Genomic DNA, 20,036 nt, shown 5'->3' on the forward strand with positions numbered 1-20,036 from the left:
GCCCGCACAGTGGGTTGGATGCACATTTGACCTGTTTATGGAGCTTCCTGTGTTTTGTCATTTGCAGAGGAGCTGAAGGCCCCCTTGGAGGAGTATGTCCACAAACGCTACCCCGGGCTGGTGAAGGTGGTGAGAAACCAGAAGAGAGAGGGACTGATCCGAGCTCGTATTGAGGGCTGGAAGGTGGCCACTGGCCAGGTCACCGGCTTCTTTGATGCCCACGTGGAGTTCACCGCTGGCTGGTAGGTCACAAGCTAAAACCCGGAAGCACTTGGGACCTGCAGCATGGTCAGGAGGCCTGGAGTCTGGGAGGTGGGCGCACTTTGCCTGTTTCTTCTGGGGCCCCGGGAAGAATGGGGAAGGGCGGGTGAAAAGAAGGTGAGACCATAGTTTGGGATAAAACGGGGAAGCAGGGAGAAATACATCTGCTGTTTACTCAGTCTATCATCGTCATCCTTGCCGTCATCATCCTATCCTATCAGGGTCATCATCATTACCATCATGAAAATCCCTGTGAAAATGATGTATTAGTTAGACGGAACTCAAGATGACCCTGCTAAGAAGACAAGGCAGTCATATTCCTGATGTTCTCTTTTGCTGATTTGTTTGTTTCCATTTCTGGGGAGGATGGTTAACTATTACGGGGGGGAAAAGATTCATTTATAATTCTGCCTACTCAGGCAAAGCTTCCTAGAATTTATGGGATCGTCTTTAACATCATTTAGAGGAAGAGAAGGGTTTCTCTCTGCCGACATGCCCCACCTGACTTCCTGGTAAAAAGAACAATATGAGAGAAATTGGGGAGCACACACGGAGGAGAAGATTTTGTATGTAAGAGAGTGAAGCATCCAAAATGCCCAGATCAGTCAATGAGCATGTTAAAATTAGGTTCAAGCTTTACAGTTATATGATTATTTGTAACTGCTGCTGCTGCTGCTGCTAAGTCGCTTCAGTCATGTCCAACTCTGTGCGACCCCAGAGACAGCAGCCCACGTGGCTCCCCCATCCCTGGGATTCTCCAGGCAAGAACACTGGTGTGGGTTGCCATTTCCTTCTCCATTCCTAACTAACCAATGGTAAATCAAGTCAGAGGTTAAACCCCTACCCCAGGTTGCAGAGGGTTAGTAAGAAGCAGAGTCTTTAGCTTCATTAATGTTGGGACTTCCCTGGTGATCCAGTGGTTGATGCCCTACGCTTCCACTACAGGGGATCCAAGTTTGATCCTTGTTTGGGGAACTAAGATCCCTTGTGCCGCCCGATACAGCCAAAAAAAAAGGAATGATAGCATCTCGAATATGAGCGGTTTCACAGTACCCTATTTGAAAAGCCCATGTCCCATCACTAATTAAACACTGAAATGTCTATTCTTCATTTGAAACCAACTTTAGAATCCTTTTAATAGCCGGATAAAAGGAGGGTTTTGCACATGAGCACACAATGTTTTGGGACCTGGGGTCACCGTAAACACTGGCCCTTTTCCCGTGCACACAGGCACCTGTCACCATCTCAGAGCCCAGTTTTCTTCCTTTTTTTCTGTTGCTGTCAGACCCTGATACACACAGTTGTTGGTCTGCAGCCCTGACCTCTCCTGAGCCTCGTTGTTATCTTGTAATCATTCTCAAAGTGTGGTCCCCAGACCAGCATCATCTGGAAACTTGTTAGAAATATATATCCTTGGGTTCCACCCAGACCTATGACATCAGAAGCTCGAGGGGTGGGACCCAGCAATCTGCTCTAACCAGCCCCGACCCAAAGACTGCTGCTCACTCAAGTTTGGGAATTCTTGAGCAAGAATCCTTCTGAACACATGTAGCCTTAGCCTTGCCCTGTCTCACCTTTTCCTCCATATCATCCTCTCCTCATTTCTTTCCTGTCCAATCAGGTGGCACCACCATGCCCCCGTCACTCAGTTCTTCTCTCTCCATCATGTTGTGTTAACTTATCCAATCCCCCTCCAGCTTTAGCTGGTTTTGCCTTCTGTTTCACATGTCCACCTGTTCCTCTCTGTCTTGACCTCCACATTCCTGGTCAGCATGTCATAGGAGTGACCTGAATATGGTGGAAAAGATGGTCTAAGAGTGGAAGGGATGAGTTGTCTACTGGGGAGAAATCAAGGCAGGCTTCTTGGGAGAGGTGGCACTCTATGTGGGTGGCTAGACTTCCTGCCCAGGCACAAGGGCATTCCTGGAGGCAACAGCAAGAGTGAGGGCTTGGAAGGGGCAGAGCTCTGAAGCACATCTAGAAATTGTGAGTCGGTCCCATTTGGCATCAGCTTCTATGGGGTGTGCAAAAGTATCAGAGGCAGTAAATGGCTCCGGGTATATTTTATTGCTCATTTTAAATAGAAAGATGAGATGTGCCAACAGGTAATTCAATAGCTGCAAATGAAAAGAGATGGGATGGAGGCCGAGGTTTCTCATTATTCTTCCAAATAATGCAGAGGAATGGGATTTTCGCTTGACTCCCTTCCAAAGCCTGTGCTCTGTTCTAAGCAGGGAGATTAATGCCCTGGTTCCTGAGAGCCATCTTTTCCTTCTCGAATGTGGGAAATGATCCCTTCCTACGTCTGCCTCGGAGAACACACCCTGGCAAGGGTGTCTGGCCATCTGCTTTCTCCTGAGCTGGCAGGGGTGCTCCTTGAACCCTGAGCCAGGTCCCTGCCTCTCTCCTGCTGCAGCCCCGAGGAGGCAGGCTCGCTGAGAGGCAGGATTCTGCCCACTTTTGCATTCAATTAGTTCCTGCCTGCCATCCCAAACCCATCCAATTAGATGCCTTTTAAGAAATCAATTAAATAATCAATTAAAACAACTGAAATAGTCGCACGCACAAAGAAGCTAGTGAAATGCATATTGAAACCAGGCCATCAAGGGTAGAAGTGACCTATTTGGGGAAAGACAATTCAGCCCCTGCAGGAAAAAGAAAACCGGAAGCATCGGCCAGTGCCAGAGGGGAAACTGAAAACTATGAAACTGCAGGGCAGTGCAGATTCTCTCAGGATGGCCTGGCCTTGACTTAGACACTGTGGGTATAAAAGACAGGCCAGACTTGCTGGGCCAGAGGCCCTGGGTTCTCAGTTCTCGCCTCCGGCCTTTCAAGCCAGCACAGGTGACACTGTGGTGACCTCACAGGGGCGAGGGCTTGAGCTGCAGGCTACGGGGCTCATTAAAAGCCACCTGATCCATCGAGAGCTGCCTCCATGTGAGTTCCAGCGTGCCCAAAGCCCAGCCTTCAGCTAGGATGCTTCTGTTCATTGTGGTCTTGAGGTCAGTGGGGGTGCAGGTGAGCCTCAGGAGTGAGATTTTTTTTAATTTATTTATGTTTTGGCTGTAGTGGGTCTTCGTTACTGCACTCGAGCTTTTTCTAATTGTGCTGAGCGGGGTCTACTCTTCACTGGGTGCACGGGCTTCTCACTGTGGGGGCTTCTCTGGTTGCAGAGCACGGGCTCTAGGGAGCCCGTGATGCTAACTTTTGACCTGAGTTGATATTGCAGGGTCTACTAAAGGATGTTTTCCAGTAGCTCCTGGGCTCTGGAGTGCTGGCTCAGTGATTGTGGTGCCCCAGGCTGGTTGCCCCACCCCACGTGGGGTCTTCCCAGACCAGGGATGGAACCAGTGTCCCTTGTATTGCAGGGTGGATTCTTAACCACTGGACTACCAGGGAAGCCCAGGAGAGAGATTTTTATTTCTACTTCTCTGTGTTTCAGGGCAGAACCGGTCCTCTCGCGGATCCAGGAGAACCGGAAGCGTGTGATCCTTCCCTCCATCGACAACATCAAGCAGGACACCTTCGAGGTGCAGCGATATGAGAACTCGGCCCACGGGTACAGCTGGGAGCTATGGTGCATGTACATCAGCCCCCCGAAAGACTGGTGGGATGCCGGAGACCCTTCCCTCCCCATCAGGTCTGTGCCAAGTGTGCGTGCCCTGCAGGCCTTTGCGTCCCCAGATCCCAGGCCAGGGAGGGAGGGAGAGAGCCTGGGAGAAACCACCTGGGCATGGAGCTGCAGTGGGGAAAACAGCTGCTTGAGGATTTGGGATGCTTTCCCACTGAAGTTTTCTTCTTGAGGAAAGATGCTGCATTTTACTTCTTTTTAACTAAAAATTTTCTGCCTCAGCTTATCAAACAGCAGTCCTGAAGGATGGCAGTCAATAGGAATGTTCACACTTTTTTGTTCTTCCTCATAGTCTGTTGAACTGTGTTCAGGAGCTTTTAAGCATGGAGTTGAAAAGGTATTAATTCCTGGGACTTTTCCATACTTGGATGCTTTGTAATTACCGTGATGTAGGAACACTTAGACAAAGGACATTTTTTGTGTGGCACCTGCCCCCCCCCCCCACGGGTAACCCAGGGCCTTTGGACAGCTTGGTGTAGGACTTTTGCCCCAAACCCCAGCCAGCTTCCCTTGGAGGCAAGGAGATAAGTCCTTTGTGGTGGACCAGTTGGCAAGGTGAAATATAAGGGATGGTGAATGAAGTTGGTAGATTTTGATGCCATATTTGTCTCGTGTGGCTGCTATAATAAATGAACATGAATTTACTGGCTTAAAACTGCAGTCCCCAGCCTTTTTGGCACCAGGGAGCAGTTTTGTGGAAGACAGTTTTTCTACAGACCGGGAGTGGGGGAGATGGTTTCAGGATGATTGGAGCCCATTACACTTATTGTGCACTTTATTTCTATTATTATTACATTGTGATATATAATGAAGTGGATTTCCCTGGTGGCTCAGATGGTAAAGAATCTGCCTGCAATGCAGGAGACCAAGGTTAGGTAACTGGGTCAGGAAGATCCCTGGGAGAAAGGAATGGCTATCCACTCCAGTATTCTTGCCTAGAGAATTCCATGGACAGAGGAGCTTGGTGGGCTACAGTTCATGGTGTCGCAAAGAGTCGGGCATGACTGAGTGACTAATGCTTTCACTTTCATAAAATGAAATAATTATACACCGTATACACTATTATTCACCATAATGCAGGATCAGATCATTAGGTGTTAGGTTCTCATAGTTCATTTCAGTTCAGTTCAGTCGCTCAGTCGTGTCTGACTCTTTGCGACCCCAGGAATCGCAGCACGCCAGGCCTCCCTGTTCATCACCATCTCCCGGAGTTCACTCAGACTCACGTCCATCGAGTCAGTGATGCCATCCAGCCATCTCATCCTCTGTCGTCCCCTTCTCCTCCTGCCCCCAATCCCTCCCAGCATCAGAGTCTTTTCCAATGAGTCAACTCTTCGCATCAGGTGGCCAAAGTACTGGAGTTTCAGCTTTAGCATCATTCCTTCCAAAGAAATCCCAGGGTTGATCTCCTTCAGAATGGACTGGTTGGATCTCCTTGCAGTCCAAGGGACTCTCAAGAGTCTTCTCCAACACCGCAGTTCAAAAGCATCAATTCTTCGGCACTCAGCCTTCTTCACAGTCCAACTCTCACATCCATACATGACCACTGGGAAAACCATAGCCTTGACTAGACGGACCTTAGTCAGCAAAGTAATGTCTCTGCTTTTGAAAATACTATCTAGGTTGGTCGTAACTTTTCTTCCAAGGAGTAAGCGTCTTTTAGTCTCATGGCTGCAATCACCATCTGCAGTGATTTTGGAGCCCCAAAAAATAAAGTCTGACACTGTTTCCACTGTTTCCCCTTCTATTTCCTAGGTTCTCATAAGGAAGCACACAACCTAGGTCCTTCACACGCGTAGTTCACTGTAGATTCTCCCATGAGAATCTAATGCCTCCTCTGATCTGATGGGAGGAAATGCAAGTGATGGGAAGCTGCTGTAAACACAGTGAAGCTTTGCTCACTCGCCGGCCTGCAGCTCTCCTCCTGCTGTGCAGCCCGGTCCCTAACAGGGCACAGACCGGTACTGGTTCATGGCCCAAGGGTTGGGGACCCCTGGCTTAAAGCACAGAAATTTATTTTCTTATATCCTACAGGCAGTAATCTGCAGTGACTCTTACAGAGCTCAATGCAAGGTGCTTGCAGGTGGGTTCTTCTGGAGACTGGAAGGGAGAATCCACTTCCTTGCCTTTTCCAGCTTCTAAATGCTGTTCTCATTCCTTGGCTCATGGCTACCGCGTCACTTTCTCCCCCTGCTTCCTTCATCACATGGCCATCTTCTTCCCTTGACTTTCCTGACTTCCTCCCATAGGGGCCTTTGTGATGACAGTTGGGATCAATGTGAATAACCTACAACAATCTCCCTCTTCTTGAGATCCTGTACTTAATCATATCTGTGAAGCCATTTTTTCCATATAAGGTAACATAAGCAGGTTCCAGAGATGAGGATATGGATATTTTTCAGGAGGAAGGGGGTAGGGGATATTGTTCAACCCACCACAAATGCTTTGATTTTCAAACAAGGTGTTACCCGAGTTATGGTTCAATATTTTTTATGAGTTCTACGTGAGAATCAAAACTGATTTAATATCTTCATGGTTCTATGTTCAAAGAGATGGAAGGGACCATCTTATTCATTATTTGCCCTTGTTTTGGGGATGTGTTTGTTGGTATAAAGGGGCAATTGTGGAATAGGAGTGAGGATTTTCTGCAAGGATCCTTGAAGTTCTTTCTTAGTTTATAAAATTTTGATAAACCAGAGTAGGGTTTTGAAATGGACAGACACCTGTTCAAACCAGTCAATCCTAAAGGAAATCAACCCTGAATAATCATTGGAAGGACTAATGAAGCTGAAGCTCTAATGCTTTGGCCACCTGATGCAAAGAGATGACTCATTGGAAAAGACCCTGATGCTGGGAAAGATTGAATGCAAAAGAAGAGAGCGGCAGAGGATGAGATGGTTAGATAGCACCACCAACTCAATGGATATGAATCTGAACACACTCCGGGAGAGAGTGAAGGACAGGAAAGCCTGGCATGCTGCAGTCCATGGGATCACAAAGAATCAGACACGACTTAGTGACTGAACAACAACCCTTGTTCCATATTCTCTTATTTTCTAGCACAGATTGAAAGCTGACAGACTGTATTAGCGTAGAGCTACCGATGAGCCGATTTTATGTAACAGAGAAGGTAACCTTTGGGGCTAATAACTTGCTCAGCTGGGGATGTCTCATAGCTCAGTTCCCATCCCAGCCTAGATGTTCAGTGGCTTCGTATACTGCGGCAGGGCTGCACTCTCAGATTTCTGCAAATAATAATGTAGACTCATCACTAAGGTATTATCTGAAAACCAAAGCATAACCTTAAGGAATATTTGGTTGAAATATCCTTTCACACCCATCAGGATGGCTACCATAGTTTTTAAAGAGATAAATAACAAGGGTTGGCAAGAATGTGGAGAAGTTGGAATCCTTGAGTATTGCTGGTGGGGAGATAAAAAAGTGCAGCTGCTATGGAAAACGGTGTAATCATCCTTAAAAATTAAAAATAGAGTTATCATATGGTCCAGCAGTTCTGCTTATGGGTATATACCCCAAAAGAATTGAAAGCAAGAATTGAAAGGAATATTTGCACGCTCGTGTTCATAGCAGTGTTATTCACAATCAACAAAAGGTGGAAGTAACCTAAAGGTCCATCAACAGATAAATGGATAAACAAAATTATAATGAAATATTATTCAACCTTAAGAAAAGGAAAGAGGACTTCCCTGGTGGTACAGTGGATAAGGATCCGCCTGCCACTGCAGGGGACGTGGGTTCGATCCTTGGTCTGGGACCATCTCACATGCTGAGGATCAACTAAAGCCCGTACGCCACAACTACTGAACCTGCCCTCTAGAGTGGGCTACTGAAGCCCATATGCCCTGGAGCCCTTGCCTCTCAATGAGAGAGATCACCAGAATGAGAAGCTCACGCAGTACAGCTAGAGAGTAGCCCCCACTCACCACGACTAGAGAAAATGGAAGATGCAGTGCACCCAAAAATCAATCAAGAAATAATTTAAAAAAAGAAAGAAGGAAATTTTGACTCATGCTACAACATGGATGACCCTTGGGCACTATATGCTAAGTGAAATAAACCAGTCAGGGAAAGACAGATGCTATATGAGCTCACTCCTGTGAAGTACCTAGAATAGCCAAATTCAGAGAGACGGGGTAGAGTGCTAGTTTCCAGGGGCCGGGGAGTATGGGAAAATGGGTACTTGTTATTTAGTGGGTGTAGGGTTTCACTTTTGCCAGATGAAATGAGTTCTGGAATCTGGTTGCACAGTCTGCAAATGTATTTAATGCTGCTGAACTGTACACATAAAAATGGTTAAGAACAGTACATTTTGTGTTATGCGTTTTGTAACAGGATTAAAATGGGACATGCCTAAAGACCCCAAGGCCTTCATCTTGAAGGGACAGGGTTCAGGCGATGGATTCAAAGTCAGTTTCATATTTCTGGCCACGCACTGCTTCCTCCCTGACACACAGGGAGGCTGACCTCCAGCCGTGACAGATAAGGGAATGAACGTGTGGCAGTGGCAAAGAAATGGATACAGTGCGGTGCTTTGGGCTTCCCAGGTGGCTCGGTGGTGGAGAATCTGCCTGCCGACGCAGCAGATGCAGGAGACTCCACTTTGATCCCTGGGTTGAGAAGATCACCTTGAGGAAGAAATGGCAATCCATTCCCATATTTTTGCCAGGAAAATTCCATGAACAGAGGAGCCTGATGAGCTACAGTCCATGGGGTCACAAAAGAGTCGGACATGACTGAGCGACTGAGCCCACACACACACGCACACACACAAAGTGCTTTATAATACCCAGAACACACAACTATCCCTACATATGTGAGGCACTAGGCAAAAATTGATCTTGTATTTTATGTAACATTAAGATGATTAATATGCATTTTTAAAAGACTCAAAAAATGGAGTCATGATCATGAGTCGTTAACATGACATGCATCTCTGATGTACACAATAGATCGAATATTAATGATCTCTTTTTAATGTATCATAACTTATGAAATGCTTAATTTGTTAATAGTTGATGGAGCTATTTAACTGAAGGAAAGACTTTTTATGGCCCTTCTGATGTTATTAAGCAGATATAATACTCTTTCTTAAATGTCAGGATGTGATGGTTTCCCATTCTCTTTGTGATTTCAGTATTTTAATAGTAATGGTTTTAATCTGGTAAAGGATGGGGTGAAGAGAACTTTTTCACCATCCAAATGACATTAGATTGGATGACTCTTTAGCTACTGAGTCTTCCCAGTAGACAATACAAATACTGGAGATGCTGCATTCAGGGAATGCATATTCTTTCTGTTTCACTCTTTCCTTTCTCTTTCTTCCTATAAATCTCTTTTTCCTTCCTGTTTGGTAATCAGGGCCAAAAACAAAACACACAAAAAAATACTGCTAGATATTCAACCTGTTTCTCCCAGTGGAAGATCCTTTCTTTATCATTCTTAATTCATCACTAGTCTGTGTGCTTTATGAAGCCAGGCCTGTAGCTTTTCTGTTGTAACCCGGAGAATAATAAGTACTTGGCACTTCGCAGGGATACTGAAACTGTTTAGTGAATGAACAAATGGATGAGGGATGGATCAGCATCTTTTCTGGCTTCCGTGTCTGGTTTCCAGGATTCACTCATCTTTGTCCTAAACGGGAGGAGAGGGGGCTACTTCCACACACAGGGTCCCCATCTGCCCCACCAGCCACCTTTCCCTTGCTTAGCACGAGTGAGGCACCAATGAGGGTGTTTCTCCACTGCCAGGATCGCTGACCACCAGGCTTGGGGTTAGATGGTAGGATACCACCTTCTCTCCTTGGAGAGGGGATTCAGGGTACAGCTCACTCCAGAGAATCTCTCCAGACACATTCCTCTCCCAGACTTCACTTACTTACTCTCATTTGTCACTTAGCTGGTTTTTGATTATCTGCTTTGGACCTCTTTTTGCATGATTTCTTGGAATACAGTGTCTATCGCCTGAACATCCTCAGCCCCAATATGGACATGGTGGTTTTGTAGCTGTCATACCTGACTCTTTCGACCCCATGGACTGTAGCCCGCCAGGCTCCTCTGTCCATGGGATTTTCTAGGCAAGAATACCATAGTGGATTGCCTTTTCCTTCTCCAAAGGATCTCCCCAACCCAGGGATCGAACCCGGGTCTCCTGCATTGTGGGATGGACTCCTGAACTGCAAGTGGATTCTTTATCAACTGAGCTACGAGGGAGATACAATATGGGCATAATAGGTCCCATTTTAACACAGTACATACAGCTGAGGGCACGAAGCAAGGAGAGAAGGAGGATGTGAGGACACAGAAAGGAGGGGTGGCGCTGATTGGGAAGGAAGAACCCTGAAGAGGGAGTAGGGAGTGGAGTCAAGGACACAAGAGTGGTTTGGTCTTGAAGAGCCAGAAGAGAGAGCTTATGCTGGGTGACCCACATTTTCCTTACGAATTGAGAGGAAATCATTGCTAAGAGTAAAAGGTAGATCTTGAATTAGGTGCTACAGAAAAAAATGGCAAAAGTCTCTGAGGTGGATGAGCCTAGAGCCTGTTATACAGAGTGAATTAGTCAAAAAAGAGAAAAAACAAACATTGTATATTAATGCGTATATATGGAGCCAGAAAAAAATGGTAGTGATGAAACTATTTGTAGTGCAGGAATTGAGACACAGACATAGAGAACAGGCTTGTGGGCCTGGAGGGGGAAGGAAAGGGTGGGATGATCTGAGAGAGTGGCATTGAAACATACACACTGCCACGTGTAAGTGTTTAGCACAGGGAGCTCACTCAGTGCTCTGTGATGGTCTGGAGGGGTGGGATGGGGAAGAGGGTGGGAGGGAGGCTCAAGAGAGAGGGGATACATGTATATTAATGGCTGATTCACATAGTGGTATGGCAGAAACCAGCACAACATTGTAAAGCAAATTTATCCTCCTATTAAAAACACATTAAAAAATAAAGATCTGGAATAATTGCCAAGAGGAATGGGAATGGGTGAGCTGACCAGGAACCCCAAAACTAACTGATGACTGCTTTGGGGGCCAAGAAATGTAAAATCAATAGATTTTCCATGACGGTTTCTTGACAAAAAACTGCTATGAACTCCATTGTGCTTTAATGCCAAGTTAAACTGTATTATTCATACATTATGTCCATAGATGTAAAAATAGTAGCCACGATAAGGAAGAGGGATATAAAATCTTTAGCCTGAAGGCACCATGAATTCCTGGGCACCTGCCTTAGCTCAGCAGCCTTCAGAGGTCTGTAGCTCACGACTTGGGAACCGCTGATCTTCACAGTTCTTTTCAGCTGTATAATCTCATGACTTTGACCATGGGAGGGAAGGGTGTGTGGAGCTGTCAGAGGTGGGATGTTTTACAGCACGTTGCTTTCAGGGCACTGGCTGAAGCTGAGTCATCAGGCATCTTCTGGGATGTGCCAGTGGTGCCCGCCTGCTCTGTGTTAGGTGACCCTGTAATTAGTGACATTATTCATTAATAACTAATTCAAGCTGATGATTAACAATTAGCAATCCTTAATCTAACATATAATTTGATCATAAATTACAAGGTACAGGGACCATTAAAGCCTGTTAGACTCTGAGAGTTGAAAGGGCTGTCCTGGAAATGTATAGCTGTTGGAATCTCAAATTCTGTGTGCAAATGTATACAAAAGGAGAAGGTAATTTTTTTCCTGTAGAGGAAGAATGACTAGCTTACAGAGAGGAAATCTTTAAGTGAAGAATCGGGTTTTCTTAGACTTGGAAACAACGCTGTCATTCCTGATAGCTCAGTTGGTAAAGAATCCACTTGCAGTGCAGGAGACCCCGGTTCGATTCCTGGGTCGGGAAGATCTGCTGGTGAAGGGATAGCTACCCACTGCAGTATCCTTGGGCTTCCCTTGTGGCTCAGCTGGTAAAGAATCTGCCTGCCATGCGGAAGACCTGGGTTCGATCCCTGGGTTGGGAAGATCCCCTGGAGAAGGGAAGGGCTACCCTGTATGCTGGCCTGGAGAATTCCATGGACTGTATAGTCCATGGGGTCACAAAGAGTCGGACATGACTGAGTGACTTTCACTTTCACTTTCCTGTGCATCAGCAAATATATTTTAGGAACCAACTATGTGTTCAGCCTTGTGGTAGAAACTTCCAGGGGTGGAGATTCATAATGATAGATTGCACGATCCTCTTAGGGGAGTTCCTGGACTAGTTGGAGACATAGGGCTCAAGCGTGCATAATCACACATTAGTGCAGGTAAATGCGATTTGTCGAAGGGGGAACGCTTTGTGAGTGCAGTGGTTTGGGGTGTCTGTGCGTGTGCTCATTTGCTCCGTCATGTCTGACTCTTTGTGACCCCATGCACTGTAGCCTGCCAGGCTCCTCTGACCATGGAATTCTCCAGGCAAGAATACTGGAGTGGATTGTCATTTCCTTCTTCAGAGAATCTTCTCGACCCAGGTATCCAACCCACATCTCTTGTGCCTCCTGCATTGGCAGGTGGATTCTTTATCACTGAGCAACCTGGAGTGGTTCGGAAAGCTTATAAAAACCATCAGTAATGCTGGAATTTTCTATGTGCCTGCATTTTTCTTGTTTTCCACAATACAAATCCATGTACACCTCCTACTAGCCCTACGAGATAAGTATTCTTACCATTCTCATTTCACAGGTATGCTACTGAGGGGCAGGGGCAGCGCTTTCTTTATTCAAGGTTGCATGTCCAGTAAGAGGTGAATCTGGAATTTGGATATAGCGGGTTCAGAGTCTATGCCCTTCCACACTGTGCTCTTTCTTCTGGCAAGGAGGTGACTTGTTGAGTCTTGCAAGCTGCAGGGGATTTTCCCTGGCAAAGAATATGGGAGATGACACAATTCGAGGTCAGCTTAGAAAATGAGTGTGTTTGAAGTCTCCATGACTACCCTCGGGTTTGACAGTCCATTAGAAGGATTCATACCACTCAGAAAAGCAATCATGCTCATGGTTATGGATTATTTCAGTGAAAGAATGCATATTAAAATCAGCCAAGCAAAAAGAGGCATATGGCTGAGTCCAGGAGAAACCAAGCATGAGCTTCTGGCTGTCCCCTCCCTGTGGAGTTGCACAGACAGTGCTTTAGTCTCCCAGAGGTGACAGGTAACAACACATAAGGTATTGCCAGCTGGGGAAGCTCACTGGAACCTTGGTATTCCCGGTTTTTACTGGGAGTCAGTCCTGTAGGCATGGAGCACCCATGTGATTGAATTTGGCTATTCAGTCTCCGCTCCTCCTCACCTCCCTCTGCAGAAGTTGAGCTAAATACAGCATGACCCAGGGCCTCAGAGATACCCTTATTGGGCAGGCTATTCCAAGGGTTTAGTGGTTATCTTCCAGGAGCCTGGCAAGGGTCAGTTCTTTCTTTGGGATGTGCAGAGTTTGGGCAACTCAAGTCCACTGAGTTCCTCTACTGACAGCACAGCAAAGATGTTGTGGGTGTGTAGGGTTGGGTATGGAGACAAAGGTAGAGAATGTGCATTTTAAAATGAAGCGAAAGATAAAGTAGAGGGAAGATGGAAGACTGAGTAACTTGAAACAGGAGATCCACGTTGTGGAGAGACAGAAAGAGGAGTCCGGGCTCCATCCACTGATCCAATGAGCCAAAATGAATTTGAATAAAAAGCTAATTGGGAGAGATAAAAAGTATATTAGTGGTTGCCTAGGGGTGGGAGATGAGTGGTGAGAGAAATGACTGTTAATGAGAACAAACAGGGTTTGGGGGGCATGATAAAAATGTTCCAAAAGTGATTTTGATGCTGATTGCACAACTCTGTGAACATACTGGAATCTGTTGAATTGTAGGCTTTACATAAATGGATTGTATGGAACGTGAATTCTACCTTAGGACGTGGTGGCCATCGACAGATAGCAGATGGCCAGTCTTGCAACAAGATGAAGATAGTCAGATATTAATTCTTGGCTCAGAGTCTTGTGTGGTGTCCCCTTTGGGGAGCAGGGGAAGTGGCAGGACAGGACAACACAGAGAACACAAGGAGATAAAACTGGGATCCAATCCCAGAGCAGCAGAGGTTGCCATGGTTGACTCAGAAGCGGGGATTCAGAAGCCATGGCACATCCTGGGCAGAAGTTGAATATCTCGCGCAGACAGACCCACCATTACCATTGACCTGCCTGGATGGTGTATATGATACTGACAAAGTGCAGTGCACTGTGGGTAAAGGACTGGGTCTGAAGACCACAGTGGTCAGGACTTCGATTTGAGTCTAGGAAAGGAGAGTCAGAAAAGGAGTCTAGCACAGGGGCCAAGGGAAGCCTGTCACAATTCAGGAAGAGAAGAATCACGGTAGAAAAGCTAACCATCCTCCACCTTCTTTTCCTTCCCCCGACATCTTCCCAATAATAGGAATGGCTTGCTCGATTTTGCCACCAACAGGGTCTGTGTCATTAGGCAGGTCAGTCACCATCTGCATAAATGAGCTTTTAATTTTCTTATCCATAAAACCTACCCAGCATTTGAAGGTATATTGTTCCTATAGTGGAAAATTTTCATAACAAAGCTCTTGGTCCCTCAGATGAAAAGCTCTAATTGTAAGCTCTCTCTGAGTTTATGGTGTGAGGTGTTGTAGATAATTAAATGTTTCGGTTAATAGAGTTCTACAGCAGAAGCAAGACATGGGAAAATTTACAGCTAAAAATCCTCTACAGGATTCTACTTGCTTTCTTCAGGGGACAGTCCTAGAGAAACTCTGTTGATAGAAAGTGTTGATTCAGTCAACACTGTGAGGTTTCATGCCCCACTAGTTTCTGATGTACAGTAAAGTGAATCAGTTATACATACACATATAACCAATTTTTGATTCTTTTCAGAGGATTCAGTAGAGTTCCCTGTGCTATACAGGAAGTCCTTATTAGTTATCTTTTCTATATACAGTAGTGGGTATTTAGGGTCTGGTATGGAGACTAAGGTAGAGGAGTCCCAGCAGCCCCCATCTTGTCCCCCCTTTGGCCCCTTTGGTAACCATAAGTTTATTTTCTACATCTGTGACTCTGCTTCTGTTTTGTAAATAAGTTCATTTCTACCATTTTGTTAGATTCCACATGTCAGCAATATTCTATACCTGTCTGACCTAATTCACTTAATATGATAATCTCTAGACCCATCCATATTGCTGTAAATGACATTATTTTATTCTTTTGGTTAGTTGTCCATTGTATATATGTATCACATTTTCTTTCTCCATTCATCTGTCAATGGGCATGTAGATTGCGTCTGTGTACTAGCTATTGTAAATAGTGCTGCAGTGAACGTCGGGGTGTACACCTTTTCAAATTATGTTTTCCTCCAGATATATGCCCAGGAGTGGGATTGCTGGATTGTGGTAGCTCTGTTTTTAGTCTTATAAGGAACCTCCGTACTCTTCTCCATAACGGCTGCACCAATTTACATTCCCACCAACAGTGTAAGAGGGTTCTCTTTTAAGGAGAGGCATTTTTAATGCCGTGGGGATTTGCACAGATAAACAAAGGAACCACATTTGCCAAGTCAGTCTCTTGAGGGAGGCTGTTCATTATAGAAAGAACTACGCTTTTACAATGGTGAACACACTGCTTTGGGGAAATTAATGGTATTTCTTGACATCAACTCTGTACCTTCAGTGCCATCTGAGTAGATCAGTTTTCCTTTCTGCGTGACACACTGATATCGCTGCTAGACACTTTTCCTTTGGAAGCAAAATTCCTAGGCAGTGCCCTGGAGCGAGAGTGGAGCTTGCAGGGTGACTATTCTAGGCACTGACAAGCATCATCTTGCCTCCATCAACCAAAGTGTGTTGTGACAGCTCACAGCAGCCACATAGGTGAATCTGAATAGTTGGGAAGGTTTTCCTCTTCACCCACAGAGAGGTTCAGTCTGGTGGGCTACTGAGAGCAGGTGAGTTTCACTTTGAAAAGTGAAAGTGTTCACCACTCTGTCATGTCCAACTCTTTGCGACCCCACGTACTGTTGTAGCCTGCCAGGCTCCTTCGTCCATGGAATTTTCCAGGCAAGAATACTGGTGTGGGTTGCCATTTCCTTCTCCAGGGGATCTTTCTGACTCAGGGATTAAACCCAGGTCTCCCACATTGCAGGCAGACTCTTTACCATCTGAGCCACCAGGGAAGCCTGATTTTTTTAAAAATGGGAGACACTTTATCTCTGAATTAAATGTCCTGTTCCTGAGTTATTCCTGGACATGAATAGGGGAGCAGCAGTACTATTAATTTTAGCAAATTGATCTGGTGGGGAAATGACAGTAGGACTCAGGTTCCTCTTTGGTTGGAGCTGGATGGGTGTGATTTCAGGTATGTTGGGAGAAGTAGGCTCCAGCTTTTAATTCTAATATCTTTAATCCCTCCTTTTTGATGATTCCAGACTGTATTGTCTTCTGGGTTCTTTTTCTTTCGTTGTATTTATTTATTTATTGGTTTTGGCTGCTCTGGGTCTTCGTTGCAGTGCTTGGGCATCTCGTTGCGTTGGCTTCTTTTGTTCCAGAGCAGAGCTGCAGAGCGTGTGGCCTTCAGTAGTTGCGGTGCAGGGGCTTAGCTGCCCTGCAGCATGTGGGATCTTCCCAGACCAGGAACTGAACCTGTGTCCCCTGCATTGGCAGGCAGATTCTTAACCACTGGACCACCAAGGAAGTCCTTCTGGGCTGTTTTACATTCCTTCTTTCCCCTGCCCTTTCTTCTCATTCCTTTTTTCCACTCCACCCTCAAGCCCAAAAAGTAACTGGATGAGACTCTCAGATTGAGTTCAGAGCACTTGGGGAGGGCTTCTGTCTTTCAAGACTGGTTAGTCCCTATCAGGCCTCACCAGTTGGCACAGCCTTTATGTTCAAAGCTCCACTTGGAGCCTAGCCCTCATCCATTTTCACCCCTCTTTTATGGAAATTCAGGAACACAGAACTCATTTCTCTTAGATGGGAGAGAAAGCAAATAGCATTTTCTTTCCAAGCTCGGGAAGTTCATCATAAGCACTGATGGCAGAGCCTGTAGTGACTTTTCCCCCCAAATAATGAACTGTCAGCAGCCCTGCGTACACAAATGACCATTGCTATTACCTTCCTGGACACAGAGACATTCTTCATCCTGGGGACCCAGCACCGTTTTGAAAGCTGCAGGAGTTTTTACCCAGACATTTTCAAAGTAGGGAGATTCAGCTGACACTTTTGCAATCTCTGTCTGGAGTTTAAGGTCACAATCTTCACTCTTTTTGCTGCCAACGTGGCTCTAAAAATAGCTTCTGCAACCAAGCACAGGAGAAGTCAGGGACAATGAATTTCATTTTCTCCGAGAACTCCAGGCTCCTGTGCCTTCAGCCACCCTGGTGGCATATCCTCATAACAGCAGAGAGGCTGTGCCCAGCTTGCCTTGCTGTTTTGAACAATGTAACTGCCAGTTCTGCACGATGAAGCCCCTTCAAAGTATTTTGAGAACAGGTGGTATAGGAGGCCCAGGAAAGCTCACCCACCCAGGAGGCCCTTTATAGACTTGGTAGGATGCTCAAGTCGGCATTTTGGAGTCTGACTTCTGTGCATGAAGTTCAATGGACCCCAGGTTCCTCAGAAGTTTGACTTAAAGAAAAAAGGAGAGAGATGTTTCTTGAGTGTCTTTTATTAACACTGAATTTCTGACTGCAGCATACGTGGTAGCTGCGGGCAGTTTCCTAAACAGAGCTCGCTGGGGGGTGAGCCAGTCCCATGCTCCAGCCATATCTGAGGTTTCAGGTGGAGGGAAGGGTTCTGAGAATGACTCCCAGCAGGTGACAGCTTTTCACGTTAGAGGTTAACCCCATCTCCAATCCTAATTCAGTAGTTTGGTGTCTATTTATTTATTCATCGATCCATTCATCATTCATGTAATCATTTATTTTGTCATTGCTCGGTAAAGGTTTCTAGGAAGTTGCTTTCATCTGTACTGAAAAACAAGCTGACAGTAACTCTTAATCCAGACATTACAATTCCTTGTCTACATCCAACCCCATCCCACCCGCTACAGGACATCCCAACAGTGATGTATGTGATGATGAAGTAAAGGTAAGTGAAAAGGCAATGGGGCCAAAGAAATGTTCATGTTCATGTTCACTGATGAACATGAACTTTTTCCCGCCATCTCTGGTATCCTCTCCTCAATTAAATGCTCTGATGTGGAGGTAAAAGATAAATGATCACTTCTGCCATTAGGTTGTTAATAAAATTTCTACAGTTTTAAATCTGTCTTGGACAGGGAAGAGCAGACTACTGAATCATTCATTCACTTCCCGGCAAATACTGATTAAGCCCTTACTACACGCCAGGCTCAGCCAATTCAGAAAGGGGCTAGGGACTGCTGCTGGGTTTGGGTTACTAGCAATAGTTCATTTCTTTGGAAATGCTCCGCCTCTTCAGGAAACAATGTTCATCTCAGATGGTTTGTGAGTGTGTGAGGACACGTAGACTTATTTCCCCTAAATCAGTGATCTCCCACTCTTTTGGCACCAGGGACCGATTTCGTGGAAGACAATTTTTCCATGGACATCTGTGCAGGAAAAGGATGGTTCAGGTGGTAATGTGACCCTTGGGAAGCAATGGGACACTGCTCACTTCCTGCTGTGCTGCTCAGTTCTGAAACAGGCTGAGAACGACTGGTCCATGGCCTGGGGGTTGGGGACCCCTGCCCTAAATGGCTGAGCAGAAGCCTCAGGGTCTTTGTGTGTCTCTCTTTCCCTTTAACAGGGTCCTTAGCCCTCCTGACTATTGTCACTGGCAGATGTGTGCAGCTGGCCTAACTTGTGATGAGGGCTTGTCTCCCTTAGGTCCTTGTGGCCCATACTGGCTGCAGACACCTGAGCTTAGGTCACATTTCCCCCCACCTCTCCCAGTCTCCGCTGCTGGCTCATCTCCTGGGAGGGGGACCCCCTGCTGCTCCTCTGGCTTTCTCTCAGCCCCACTTCCCTCCATGGGAGCTGAGCCTCCTGTCACATGGCCGCACTGCACCATAATGGTCACGTGGATGAGATGGGTCCCCGATGGATATGGAGCGACCTGTGGGGCAGTCTCCTTTCGAGGTCCCCATGGAAAAGGGGAGCAAAGCACCTCGCTCCCCTGACCTCTGTGCCAACCTCACTATCAGACACATTTCTCCCTCTCTCTCTGGACCAAAACCGGGCACCTGTCCCCTCTCACTACCTTTCTGTCCCTTGTCTCCTCCTTATGAGATCTTAGGTAGGAAAACTGTGGGCTTTTATTCTGAGCGCTTCTGAATTCTCCCCAGCACCAGTCCCAGTACTTGGCTTTAGTGGAGCAAGACAGTTTTCTCTCAGATCATAAGAGCTGTGGTCTGCTTCCTTGGAGCTTAGAGCAGAACATCACCTCCTGAAGGCTTTGCGTCTTGCAGAGCAAAGAGAAGGGCATTTCTGAAGGAGGGCTGCGCCCTAAGCCCTGCTTCACCCGGGTTTTGGAGGATAAGTGGGGACTGCAGTAAGGATCCATGTCTTTGGCCAGCCCTGCCTCAGGCCCCCAGCTTGTTCTCTGTCTGGCTCCTCTGAGATCCCTGCCATACCTTCTGGTCTGCACACCCAGCCCTGCTCTAGGTCCTGGGCCAGGACGTCTGACATGGGGGTCAGGGTGCAACTCCAGTGACTGTGCTGTGAGCTGAGAAGCGGGTTCCCATCCTGACGTGTGAGCTGCTGAGCATCCTAGCCAGATCTCCTTCCTTCCACTTGCCACCGCTACTCCCATTCTACTCCCTTCTACGAGGCTTTGGGGTGGTGTCCCCACCTGACACGCTCCAGTCCACCAGGGTGCCCTGTTCACAGACTCCTCTGGCTTCCTGAGAGCTGGGGCCTTTCTGCCTCTGGCCAGTCGGTCACTTGGGATACCAGCTGTGCAGGGAGCCCTGGGCTTCTGGAAGTGTCTGCAGTGCCTGCCTGCCTGCCCTGGAGTCACACCTCTGAATACTGCTTTCTGTTGGCCTGGGGTGCCCCCTGCCCCAGCCCCAAGACGGCCCTTGGGATTCCTAGTGTCCCAACGGATCGCTGAGCTCTGGTGTAAATTGCTGGGACCCTCAAATGCAGTGATTTTGCCTGAAGGGCTGAACTTTCTCAGACCACCTCTGTGCCTCTGTGACTGA

At 46.6% G+C, this 20,036-nt stretch overlaps 1 protein-coding gene across 1 annotated transcript in view; it reads left to right on the forward strand.

Annotated features, from left to right (window-relative positions):
• GALNT17 (polypeptide N-acetylgalactosaminyltransferase 17) overlaps nt 1-20,036 on the forward strand; it is a 424,119-nt gene that overhangs the window by 231,939 nt on the left and 172,144 nt on the right. The window contains exons 4-5 of the mRNA XM_068968830.1: nt 68-242; nt 3,704-3,901. Coding sequence (XP_068824931.1) covers nt 68-242; nt 3,704-3,901 — 373 coding nt within the window. The remainder of the gene's footprint in view (nt 1-67; nt 243-3,703; nt 3,902-20,036) is intronic.

This window comes from Capricornis sumatraensis, chromosome 3 (genome assembly GCF_032405125.1).
Source record: "Capricornis sumatraensis isolate serow.1 chromosome 3, serow.2, whole genome shotgun sequence".
NCBI lineage: Eukaryota > Metazoa > Chordata > Mammalia > Artiodactyla > Bovidae > Capricornis > Capricornis sumatraensis.